Source organism: Leuciscus leuciscus (genome assembly GCF_965113295.1).
Source record: "Leuciscus leuciscus genome assembly, chromosome: 19".
In the NCBI taxonomy this organism is placed as follows: domain Eukaryota; kingdom Metazoa; phylum Chordata; class Actinopteri; order Cypriniformes; family Leuciscidae; genus Leuciscus; species Leuciscus leuciscus.
The window spans coordinates 18,234,201-18,245,487 of record NC_138743.1 but is presented as its reverse complement, the minus strand read 5'-3'; the positions used below and the strand labels follow the sequence as shown (position 1 = coordinate 18,245,487).

The following is an 11,287-nucleotide window of genomic DNA, read 5'->3' as shown; positions in this document are numbered from 1 at the left end:
CAGTAATCTGCCAAGGGTCGTCTTTGTTCTCCAAAGCATTTAAGATTTATGACAGTTTAAATTGAAAATTTTATTTTATGTGTCCATGCTCAAAAAGCAAATAAATGGATTATGAAAACCTATTCAACTAGACCCCAATAATAAAACCAAGATTTTGTAAAAGGGCAGAATAGGTCCTCTTTAAAAGCATAAGTAAGTTATTGCATGAAAATATGGCATTGAGGGAATGGTGGTGCTCTGTACCTGTTTAATGACATACTGCAGGTGGTCCGACTGCAGGACTATGGTTTTCAGCATGCTGGCTTTGCAGGGCACTAGTCCTTTATAAAGTGAGGGAGTGTAACATTTCAGTGCGTATCTCAGATCACTGGAACGCCGCCTCTCCTCCAGGACGTCTTCAAAATCATCCCGCTTCTTCAGCATCCGCTGCCTAGACTGTATGGAGACAGAAAACATGTTTTTTTAGTGATAAGATGATGGTGATCATTTATATAAAGTTTAAGGGCTTTTTTTTTTTTTTATTACAATTACATTAAAAAAAAATGAAGAATACAATTTCAAGGTCCTTGTACAGGGTCTATGCAGGAATCATAGAGATGAATTTACTACCAATGTATTCTCATGTTCTTCAAAACCTTTTGATTTTCTTATGCTTAAATGCTTTCAATTAATTAATATATGTTTGTTCAAATTAACTGTAAACTATAACTGTAAACTAAAAATAACTCAATTCAAATTGCACATATTATTTAATTTTCAGAATGCCCAGAGTGTGCATATCAGTAATCTGTCCGAAACTGTTCATAATTTATATGAAAATAAATTATAATTCATGAGATAATTTGGATTTGTACAAAATTCCTTTTTAATCATGTGTGTTATTTCATTGCTTTAATGACTTTCTAAAATACAGTTTATTAGTAATGAATTAATAGATATGTCAATTTATTTGTAAACAATGAATGGACATATGAATAGATATGAATATGAAAATGAATAGATTAGAATATCTTTAGCTTAAAATATACATATAATTATTAATGTTATAATTAATAAAATCCCGCATTTTCTTTTAGTATAGGGCTATCATTTTAAAAACCAATGCACTGGACGAACTTAAAGTATCCTTTAAGGAAAACATTACAGGAAGCCTTATGATAAGATTCACACTGCAAGTGTTGCAAGCATGTAACGTTACTACTTTGTCAGGAAGCATGCAAAGAAAAAAAAATGCTCTAAAACACTTACCGAATACAATATTCTAGACGCCATTTCCATTCAGTAGCCTATCTATCAAAGCATGAGTGTAGTAGATCAAATGAGTTCTGTGTGAGAAAGTTTGTATCAAGGTTGATCGCTCGTGTCACAGAAACTCCTCATTCCTGTCATAGAAATACAAGAACAAACAGCTGGAATGACAAGCGAGTATGAAACAGCAGTTACCGGGTGGGCGGGGTTTGGCGGAACGACTGACAGATTGGGATTGGTCAAAATAATAATTTTATTTATAATTATTATAATTATTATAATTTTTGCTGCTCTAAGCTAGTTGTTTAATGCCATTCGTGATATTTCCCTATTACGCCACATACTTTACTGAGGTGTCCTAATAACACCTCGATGTAAACAGAAACAAAAACGAATCGAAAGCTGATTGGCTAAACTGCCGGATTCAGCCAATCAGGAACGACTTCTACCTGTCAATCATTTTGTGAGTTTGAGTTTGCTGGATTACGGTTAACTGGTCAGTTTTTGGAGGGCGAGCTTTTAGAGATCGATAGATTTGGTAATTAATTATGGCTGAAATTTGCTAAACGGATGAAATATCTCACACCTGTAACATTTCGCTGTATAATGGTATGATAACACGTGGTACCGTTTACTTTTCCCAGCGCCATCCGGATCGGCCAATCACTGACGTTTGTGATTACTAGATTGCTGTTTTCATTTAATCTCTTTATTTAAACAATCTGCACGAATTTTTATTACATGAAGCAATTTTCTTAAATTAATAGATTTTAAAGAGTATGCTTCGTATCGTACAACTGTCCGCCGAGAGATTACAATGCGGTTGAGATTACAATGCGGTTGAATGGAAGTTTGTCTCTCTGAACCTCAACGCGCCTCCTGGAGGAAAACTGCGGTTTTCATTTCGACAGCTGTTAGATTTTCCTCCTTCTAATGGGCGGTGTCAAAATTCAGATTGTGGTACTTCCGGGACGAAGAACGGATTGACGGAAAGCATAGAAGGACATTTCGCGAGTATGATGCACACACAAATTCCATTAAGTTTTTGGGAGTGATTTTAGATGCAAGGTTGACATTTGCAGAACATATAAAGAAAATGGAAGATAAGTGCAAGAAAGTCATTAATGTGATGAGATGTTTGACAGGAAGAGAGTGGGGTGCCAGTCGTTCATCGCTTAAAAGTATATATGTGGCTCTGATAAGATCAGTGTTAGATTATGGTAGTATAGTGGTTGGGTCTGCAGCTAAGTCGCTTTTAATGAGGTTGGAGGTTATTCAGAATCAAGCTTTAAGAATTTGCTGTGGTGCTTTTAAAACTTCTTCAGTACCTGCCATACAAGTGGAAATGGGAGAAATGCCACTGGAATTAAGAAGGATTCAACTGATGGCGAATTACTGGGCTGGATTGCAGGGCCATAATGACTCGCATCCTACAAAAGCAGTATTGCAGGATTGCTGGGAAAATGGAAGAAAGTTAAAGGAAAACTTTGGTCGAATTGGAAATAATGTAGCTAAAGAGTTAGAAGTATTTAATCTTAGAATAAGTCCTACGGTAGTTTTTCCAGAGATTGCCCCTTGGAAGATGACATGGCCTGAGGTAGACTGGTATGTGCATGAGGAGAAAAGGAAAGAAAAGGAAGAAGTTAATCTGAAAAGAATATTTAACAATAGAGTAAGTGGGAACTATAGTGAATTTATGCAGATTTATACAGATGGTGCTAAAAAACCAGAGACAGAAGAAACAGGGTTTGGGGTGGCAATTCCAGGGAAAGAAGTAGAAATTTGTAAAAAAACATCTAATAATTTAGGGGTATATACAGTAGAGATGATGGCAATTTTAATTGCTTTACAATGGGTGGAAAAGGTAAGACAGGAAAAGGTTTTAATATGTTCTGATTCTTTATCAGTCTTGGCAAGTTTAAGGTCATTCCATTCAAAAGCTCGGCAAGATATCCTGTATGAAGTACTTCAATTAAACACAAGGTTAAGTCATATGGGATGTCAGGTTAAATTTATGTGGGTGCCAGCACATGTTGGCATTACAGGTAATGAGATGGCAGATAGGCTGGCTAAAAGGGCGCTAACAAAAGAGAATGTAGAAGTACAGGTTAATGTTAGTAAAGCAGAGGTTAAAAGCATAATTTGGGAGAAAATAAATAAAAGATGGCAAGAGAAGTGGGATAGAGAGGAGAAAGGGAGGCATTTATACCAAATTCAGAGAAATGTTAAAGGGGATAGGGTGGGAAGTGGGAATAGGAAAGAAGAGGCTGTGATGACGAGGTTGAGGTTGGGACACTGTTCACTGAATAAAACACTAAAGTTGATAGGGAAGCACCAGACAGGGTTGTGTGAGGGTTGTCGAGAAGAGGAGTCAGTGGAGCATATAATTATGAGTTGTAAGAGATATGAAATGCAGAGGCAGGTAATGAAGAATAAGTTGAGGCAGATTGGGGTGCAGGAGATTACATTAAAAGGGTTATTAAGCGCAGTAAATGGGACTCAGAGTAGAATATTGATGTTATTTTTAAGGGAGGCGGGACTTTTCAATAGGATTTAATTGATCATTAAAGTGTGTTTTGTGTGTGAGTGTTTATTTGAGGGGAATGAGTGTTATGTAAGTGTAGGAAAGAGAATGGACAAAGTTGTATTATAAGATCTATTATCTGATCCATATTCCGGAGCAGAGGGGGGCGGTAATGCACCAAAAAGCTGGATGCCAACCGCCGTAAAATTGGAAAGAAGAAGAAGAAGATGATGCACACACGTGAAACACACGAAAGCAAGTCGTTCTGTTAAAAACGTGTTTATTTTGCATAAAAATGAGCTTAGCAAGAGATCAACACGGCGGAGAGGTGGATGATGATCGTTTTTTCCTCGACCAAGTTCTGGACAAGTTGTATGATTTCGGTAATAGTGAATGTTTTAATAACAGGCTAACATACTAACTTAACACATTTACAGCAGATTCTGATTAACACCATTAATACTGCCAAAATTGTATACTTCACCCTATGCTGTGTAGTAATGTGTTTACATTTACATTTAATACTAGTGCATTCAATGTATGTACGTATGCACACAGTATATCCCAAAAATGTGCTGAAACAGTTCTTAGTATCTATCCAACGATAAACATTTCAAACAATAGTAAAACTAACAGTAGCCTATATTGCCTTCAGGCCGTGAGGCAAAAAAAAAAAAAGAGACCTTTATATTTTGTGTAAAGAATTTACAGAAATTGACGGTTCATTGTTATTAATTCCAACTAGTTTAGAAATGCATTGCATTGTGGGATACGGTATTACACACTGCATAATATAGTCATACAATCAAAGTATGCAAACGACAGTATATTAAGTTTCTAAATACTGGTTATTGTATTTGATGTAATTTTTCATGTTTAGGTGATGGACAACACAAACGATTGATGAAGTCTCAGAAAAGGAAGAAGAACTTTGCTAAAGATGAGAAACATGCGGAGGAAAACACGGATACTGTCAAACATGACACGGACTCAGAGCAGCCCATGACGAACTCAACAGTATGTGAAAGTTTACCATCTGGAGCTAAACAATCTAATGTGGAGGTTGTTACATTTGTTGATCCTCGGAGGAAGAACAAATTATCAAAGGCTGTTGAACTAGTGAAGAAGGTAAGAGGAGCATGAAGAAGTAAGCTACATGATCTGCATCTGTGCTTCACCTGAGCCCTAAATGCCATCCGACTGATGACTCTATATTCTAGATATATTGAATGTAATCTGGACGTGTTGTCATTATAACGTGACCTACCAGTGTCAATTATGCAGCTTCACTGCCATTCAGAAATCCTGGAAGTAGCAGGTCATCTTTTTCCCTACTCTTTTATGAGCACTGTGAATTCAGACATACTTCCTTAGTCACATACTGTTTTTCCCTATAGTAGGGACGAATGTGATATCGGATGCAGCCATAGTGTTAGAAGTTATCATCCTTCCTTCACAAGATACCAGAAAATTCCTACTTCCCACTTCTGAAGTTATAATTACAAGCTCTTCGCATTCTAGTGCTTTATTTTTGGAAAGAACAGGAATAATGGAGGTCCTCCATTATTCCTGTTCTTTCCAAAAATAAAGCACTAGAATGCGAAGCCAAAGCCAAAATTTTGGCTTTAATAAGATTTTCCCAATAAATACACTAGAATAAACCCAGTATCCAGGATACTGGGTTTATTCTAGTGTATTTATTGGGAAAATCTTATTAAAGCCAAAATTACATTCATTGACAATCATAAAAACATTCACCACGCTATCAATAGTTATCCTGTTGACGATTTTGGCATTTTGGTCAAATTCAGGCTGTTTTCACTGTGTATAAAACATAGAATTTGCTTCAAATGATTATTCATATATGTGTAAATAATATGCACTACTTTAATGACAAGACAAGGCGATGTAGCTGGCGTGAAAAAAACTAATAAACATTGCCAGTCACAGAACAGAGGCAATCATTTATGGCCTGCCCAACTCAGGAACTTGGGGATCAAAATGATTCCTAAGCTTCACAGTGGTAAATACGACTTGAGAGGCCATTCATGTCCGATTTTAAACGAGGAAAGTCGTTTTTATGATAATTCCGATAGCATGTGATTGTGAAGGCAGCATTTGCATTACTCTTTTTCCCTTGATAAAATGCCAATAGGATTTTGTCCATTGGCTTTTGGATTATTGCTGAAAAGGAGCTCTGTGACCATCAAAAGTTTATGGCTTTTACACTTTGGTTAATCAAGATTATCTTCACAAATGAACACAACGTGTATGAATTTTTAAGCCTAAATACAATCACCTAAAGGAAAAAGCTAATACGTAGGCTATAAACGAACTACGCCACAGTCACATGTCTTTAACATTATCACCAACTCAATTAAGTTTCCAACAACTTTATTTACAAAATACTTTCCCTGAAAGTTTGAGTAATAATAGTTTGCAAAAGTGCAATGAAAAATGCCACAAGGTTTTTCAAGTTTATCTGTTCGGCGTGAAGAAGTTTAATGTCCCCAACAACCTCTGTAGTCCCATTTAGCCTTTAGCCACTTGTTAGCAACTGTCTTTTACAAGACAAGTAAAAGCTTTCAAAAATCACAAGGGGGAATTACTGACATATTTTGACATAGAATAAAATGTGAAACGAGAATATTGTGTGTTCACCAAACCTTATTTTAGGCATTTAAGCAAAAAAAAAACATTCAAAATTCCCTTTTGTCTTTTTATACACAACCTAAGTCACATTGTTAAGAGCCCTAGTGAAAAATGTGTCCCATTTTATATGTATATATATACACAAACACACACACACACACACACACACACACATATATATATATATATATATATATATATATATATATATATATATATATATATATATATATATATATATATATTTAATTAAGTTTTATATATATAAAAAAAAAACGTAGAATTACGAGATCACAATTACTTTTGTATCTTCTCATTCATTCCGTGGCAGAAACAAATAAAACAGAATTGCGAGATGTAAACTTGATCACAAGTTTATATAAGCTTGCAATTATGAGTTACAAGTACCTTTTTTATTTATTATAATTTTTTTTATTCTCTGGCGGAAACTAGCTTCCATAAGTTACGACATCTTCCAGCAGGGGCTAACTGCTGTCGAACCTTGATCTTCTGGGTAAATCCATGTCTAGTGCTCATGGGAATTCAAAGTCTTTAGGAATTCAAAGTCTTGTGCATGAAAGAGTGAATGAACTCTACAAAAAGTAGCAGCTGACTGCAACTGCGTTCACTTCTTATCTGTTTTCATCCATGTTTATCCTCAGGCTCCTCCTGATGTCAAAGAAAAGAAGAAAAAAGTCCCAGATGAGAAACTAACGATAGAAAAGGTGAGATTATTGCTATTTTTCTCAACTTAGTGAGATGGTTATGTAGTCAGCATTTAAAAATTAGCATGAAAGGAAAAATTCACCCAATATATATTTTGAAGTGCATATGTTGTTGATCTTAATGTGAACAACTCATCCATGCATATATTTTGACTTGGTGACGATACCGGACTCCTCCAATCATTTAGTCCGCTTAAACCCCGCCCCTTTCTTACAATCGACTGGATGGATTGAACCAAGTGTCCGCCATTTCTTGATAATAACGTCTTTTTTATTTCACTTGGTTGTCACAATATGGAAGAAAATATCTGTAGCTATGTTCGTTTCATCACGACTTCAAGGCATCATGGTACTAAAAAATAGGCAACCTAATTATCTTGCTGAGTAAGATGCTTCAAATGAAAATTTCCTTCATGAATCTTGCACAGACAATGCAGTCTCTTTGGCATTTCACTGAAGTCAATGGGTCTGTCCCAATACCCACATTTGTGGTCTTTTCACTTGACCACTTGTCTACTTGCATGACGTATTTCCTGTATTTGGCCCAAGTGTTCTAGTGGGCTTGAAGTCTGAAAGTGTGTAGAACTTTTGGTTACCCGATGAGACGCACATCATAGTATTTACACATTTTATTTACAATATTTTGCACTTCAAACTTTACTAAATGTCTTTTCATTAGGCCCTATATAACACACAACACAATTTTCAAAATTGTGTGAAAAGAGTTAGTGAAATGTAGGATAGATAGATGTATAGATAGATGTATAGATAGATGTATAGATAGATGTATAGATAGATAGATAGATAGAACTCATTCGATACTGAAAAGTTTTTAAACTATTTGTTCTCTGTGTACAGAGTGATATTCTGTATATGGCTCCAAGTCAGTAGCTTCTCATTTGCAGTATGATGAGCCAGTTATTTCTTCAATGTCCCATGAACTTGTGTCATGCGTGTCGTCCACAGACCCGGCTTGAGGTTCACAGGTTTGGACTGTCAGGGTACGAGAGGCAGCAGCAGAGGGTCTTTGAGCAGGACAGAGCCATCATGCTGGGAGCCAGAGTGAGTTCAACACATCCAATAATCAGGCCTGAAACATACTTTAAGCCCTTTTATCTGCTTTGTGTCTGCATTGCCACAAGGGGTGCTATAGCAGGCCAACAGAATCTCACAGAGAACCTTAGGCCGCTTTTACATTACAAGTGACCCAATTCTGATTATTTATTTTTTTCCTGAAATGTGGCAACAATCAGATATAACCCACAAATGTGTAAGCAGGAAAAGAGCACATGGATTACGATATTCTCCGATCGGTTTCAGGCCTCATTCAAATGTGGAAATAAATCTTATATGAATGGGATACTTGTATTTGCGTCTGCCATGTAAGCGGACAGATCAGATATTCCCCTGTTAATGTGAGTCATACATCGTTGAAAAAGCAACGTTGGAGAATGACATCAACTCAGGTGGACCCCAACCGCGATCACATTACTCTTTTTGGAGGACGAAGGCTCCAACTCAATGTTTTTCAGACCTTTAAATATGGTGCAAAAACTTTTTATTTCCTAAGACTTTTCCGCTCACCCTCATGTTGTTCCAAACCTGTATGAGTTTCTTTCTTCTGTTGAACACAAAAGAAGATATTTTGAAGAATGTTTGTTCATAGAGTTGATGGACCCCATTGACTTCCATAGTATTCCCCCCCCCCCCCCCCCCCCCCCCATACTATGTTGTCCATTAACTGTTTGTTATTCTTCAAAATATATTATTTTGTGTTCAACAGAAGAAAGAAATTCATACAGGTTTGGAACAACATGAGGGTGAGTAAATGAATAAATTTTTGGTGTAAACTGTTTTTTTTTTTCTCCTATAGCCCCCTAAAAGGCAGTATGTTAACTACAAAGTGTATCAACAAAACATAAAAGAACGGAAGATGAAAGAGAAAGAGGAAGCAAAATCCGTACGTTAAAAATTTCTATTTGAATGATTGTTATATGATTACTTTTTAAAACACTTGACTTCTTCTGCAGCGTGTACAATCGTTCTGCTAACTTTCCTTCTGTGGGTCTTTTGACAGGAATCGCAGAACAAAAGAAGGAAAGAAGGACAACCAAGGTTTGTGTTTGTTTTGAGCACAATGACTGTAAGAAGTTTCATTTGTTGTTCTTTGAGAGTTGTCATTTAAGTTATATTGGTTCTAGTTTGTTTATACTTGATTGTATTAGCACAGGCTTAAGGCCGTGAAGCCAAGCCAGTGTCAAAAGAACTAGACAACCCAAGACTGTGGTGCACATTAGCAACATTTTGCAGGCAAAACATTTCTATAGTGTAGTTATGTATGAAGCACCAAAGTCACTTTAAAACCAAGCATCTTTCTGTTGGTCAATGCGGCGAATTTGCGTCACCAACATGGATCCGCGTGGGGAACTTTTTCGCCACCTTGTAAAACTCAAAAATTAGACAATTCCTATATAAGTGACTGGATTTTCCCCACAAACTTTTGCAGAGCACTGGTAACTGTGTCAAGATTAGTGTTGTTCATTTTTTTCTTTTCTTTTTGACTTCCCAGGACTGAGAGAAGTAAATCCTCCTCTAGCGGAGAGCTCGGTGGACAAGTCGGACGCTTCAAAAATGGAATGCTGGTCTTGAGCTCCAAAGACATTCAGAAATATAAAGTTAAAGTCAAAAAAGTAACAGCTGATGATTAGCAACAGAAAACCTTTGAAATGCAAGAGCATTTATATTTGTATGGAATATCACACTTTGACTGAACTGGAATTGAAATGTGCCTTACCTTACCTCAGTCATTATACGCACAGATTTACATGTTCTTGTTTATTTTCTGGTCTCTCTTCACTTTTGTGTAACTCATCCTTCACTGTTTGTGCGAAGAACATAAATGGCACTACTTATGCAGCTTTTTGAGGTGTACTTTTACATTTCTACATGATTAGACAATTTTTGGGATGTGAGCCTTATCTATGGACCCAAACCATCCAGAATACCTTGGCAACATGTTAACTCTTTCCCTGCCATTGACAAAAATGTTCAACTTTCCTTGTTTTCACTGTTATACGGTAGGGGGCGCTATTACACAACGTCTGAAAGAGTATTGAATCTCCTGATCAAAACACAGGCGAAGAAGCAGAAACAAGTGATATCATATTGAGCAATATCACCATCTTTAGAATATTGTCTTTTAACTTCCGTTTTTGCGGTCGCTCTGTATATTTCTATGGCATTGCTGTCCAGGAGTAATTCGCTTTTGAAGTGGACTTACTTAATGTAAAGTTAACGAAAGTTATCATGAGGATTGTAATGTTTAAAGTAGATGTCTTAATAAATGTCAGTCGACCGAGAAGATTTTAAAACAAGCCGTTCATTAATAAACACGCAAAATCGCTGTGAAAATACAGACCGGAAGTCAAAAGACAATGAGCGCAGCCCTGAAAAGGGGCGGGGCTACATAAGGTCTATATATGCAGATGCATATGTAAAATAACGCGGTCATCAACATTAAACGGCATATAAATCAAAACTGTCTAAAGCTACTGAATGAAATGTCAACCCATAGGACTTAGGACATAGATAGACCCATTAATGTCAAGCTGTAGGACTGAAGCTGTAGGACTGAAGCTTTGGGGGTGTTGATGGACTCGATCTACTCGTTTGATCATCGTTCTTAATCCGATCCAGATATAGTCCTCGACAAAAACGTGATTTTCTCAGCGTTTTGCTCAAAATTTAGCCTTTTTTATGAAACTTACCCACATTCAAGTGTTGATCAAAAAGAATGCATGAAGCTAGAATAAAACGGATTTTTGTTTAAAAGCAGAGGGTCTGTTATTTCTTTTGATATGTTGCATGTTTAGATATTACTACAACAAAATATTAAGGGGGCCATGAAACTTTTGTGAAAATTATAAAAAATTCTGGTAGTGGGTGGCTGGCAACTTTTTTCAAAAACTCTGGCAGGGAAAGAGTTAAACACCTTTGCAATCCCCCTCCACAGCCTAGAATCATAGGGAAGTGTAAAAGTGTAGTTTTATTAATAATAAATAATGCTGAAACACTGATTTTTGGAGTTTAATCCATCTGTGTGGCAAAAACAGACAATTTTAAGTCACGTGAAAAAGAA

General features: G+C 36.4%; 2 protein-coding genes across 2 annotated transcripts in view; one reads left to right on the top strand and one right to left on the bottom strand.

Moving 5' to 3' along the window:
- The window catches only part of gnpat (glyceronephosphate O-acyltransferase), a 33,197-nt gene extending 31,606 nt beyond the window's left edge, over positions 1-1,591 (bottom strand). The window contains exons 1-2 of the mRNA XM_082146691.1: positions 1,249-1,591; positions 244-435 (exon numbers count right to left, since the gene is read on the bottom strand). Of these exons, the coding sequence (XP_082002817.1) occupies positions 244-435; positions 1,249-1,278 (222 nt within the window). The 5' untranslated portion in view covers positions 1,279-1,591. The remainder of the gene's footprint in view (positions 1-243; positions 436-1,248) is intronic.
- A 2,386-nt stretch (positions 1,592-3,977) lies between these two features.
- Positions 3,978-10,980, top strand: fsaf1 (40S small subunit processome assembly factor 1). The gene is made up of 7 exons (XM_082148694.1): positions 3,978-4,155; positions 4,653-4,900; positions 7,087-7,149; positions 8,116-8,211; positions 9,023-9,109; positions 9,227-9,264; positions 9,719-10,980. The coding sequence occupies exons 1-7, from the start codon at positions 4,068-4,070 to the stop codon at positions 9,855-9,857; spliced, it is 759 nt and encodes a 252-aa protein (XP_082004820.1). The 5' UTR covers positions 3,978-4,067; the 3' UTR covers positions 9,858-10,980.
- The last annotated feature ends 307 nt before the right edge of the window (positions 10,981-11,287 follow it).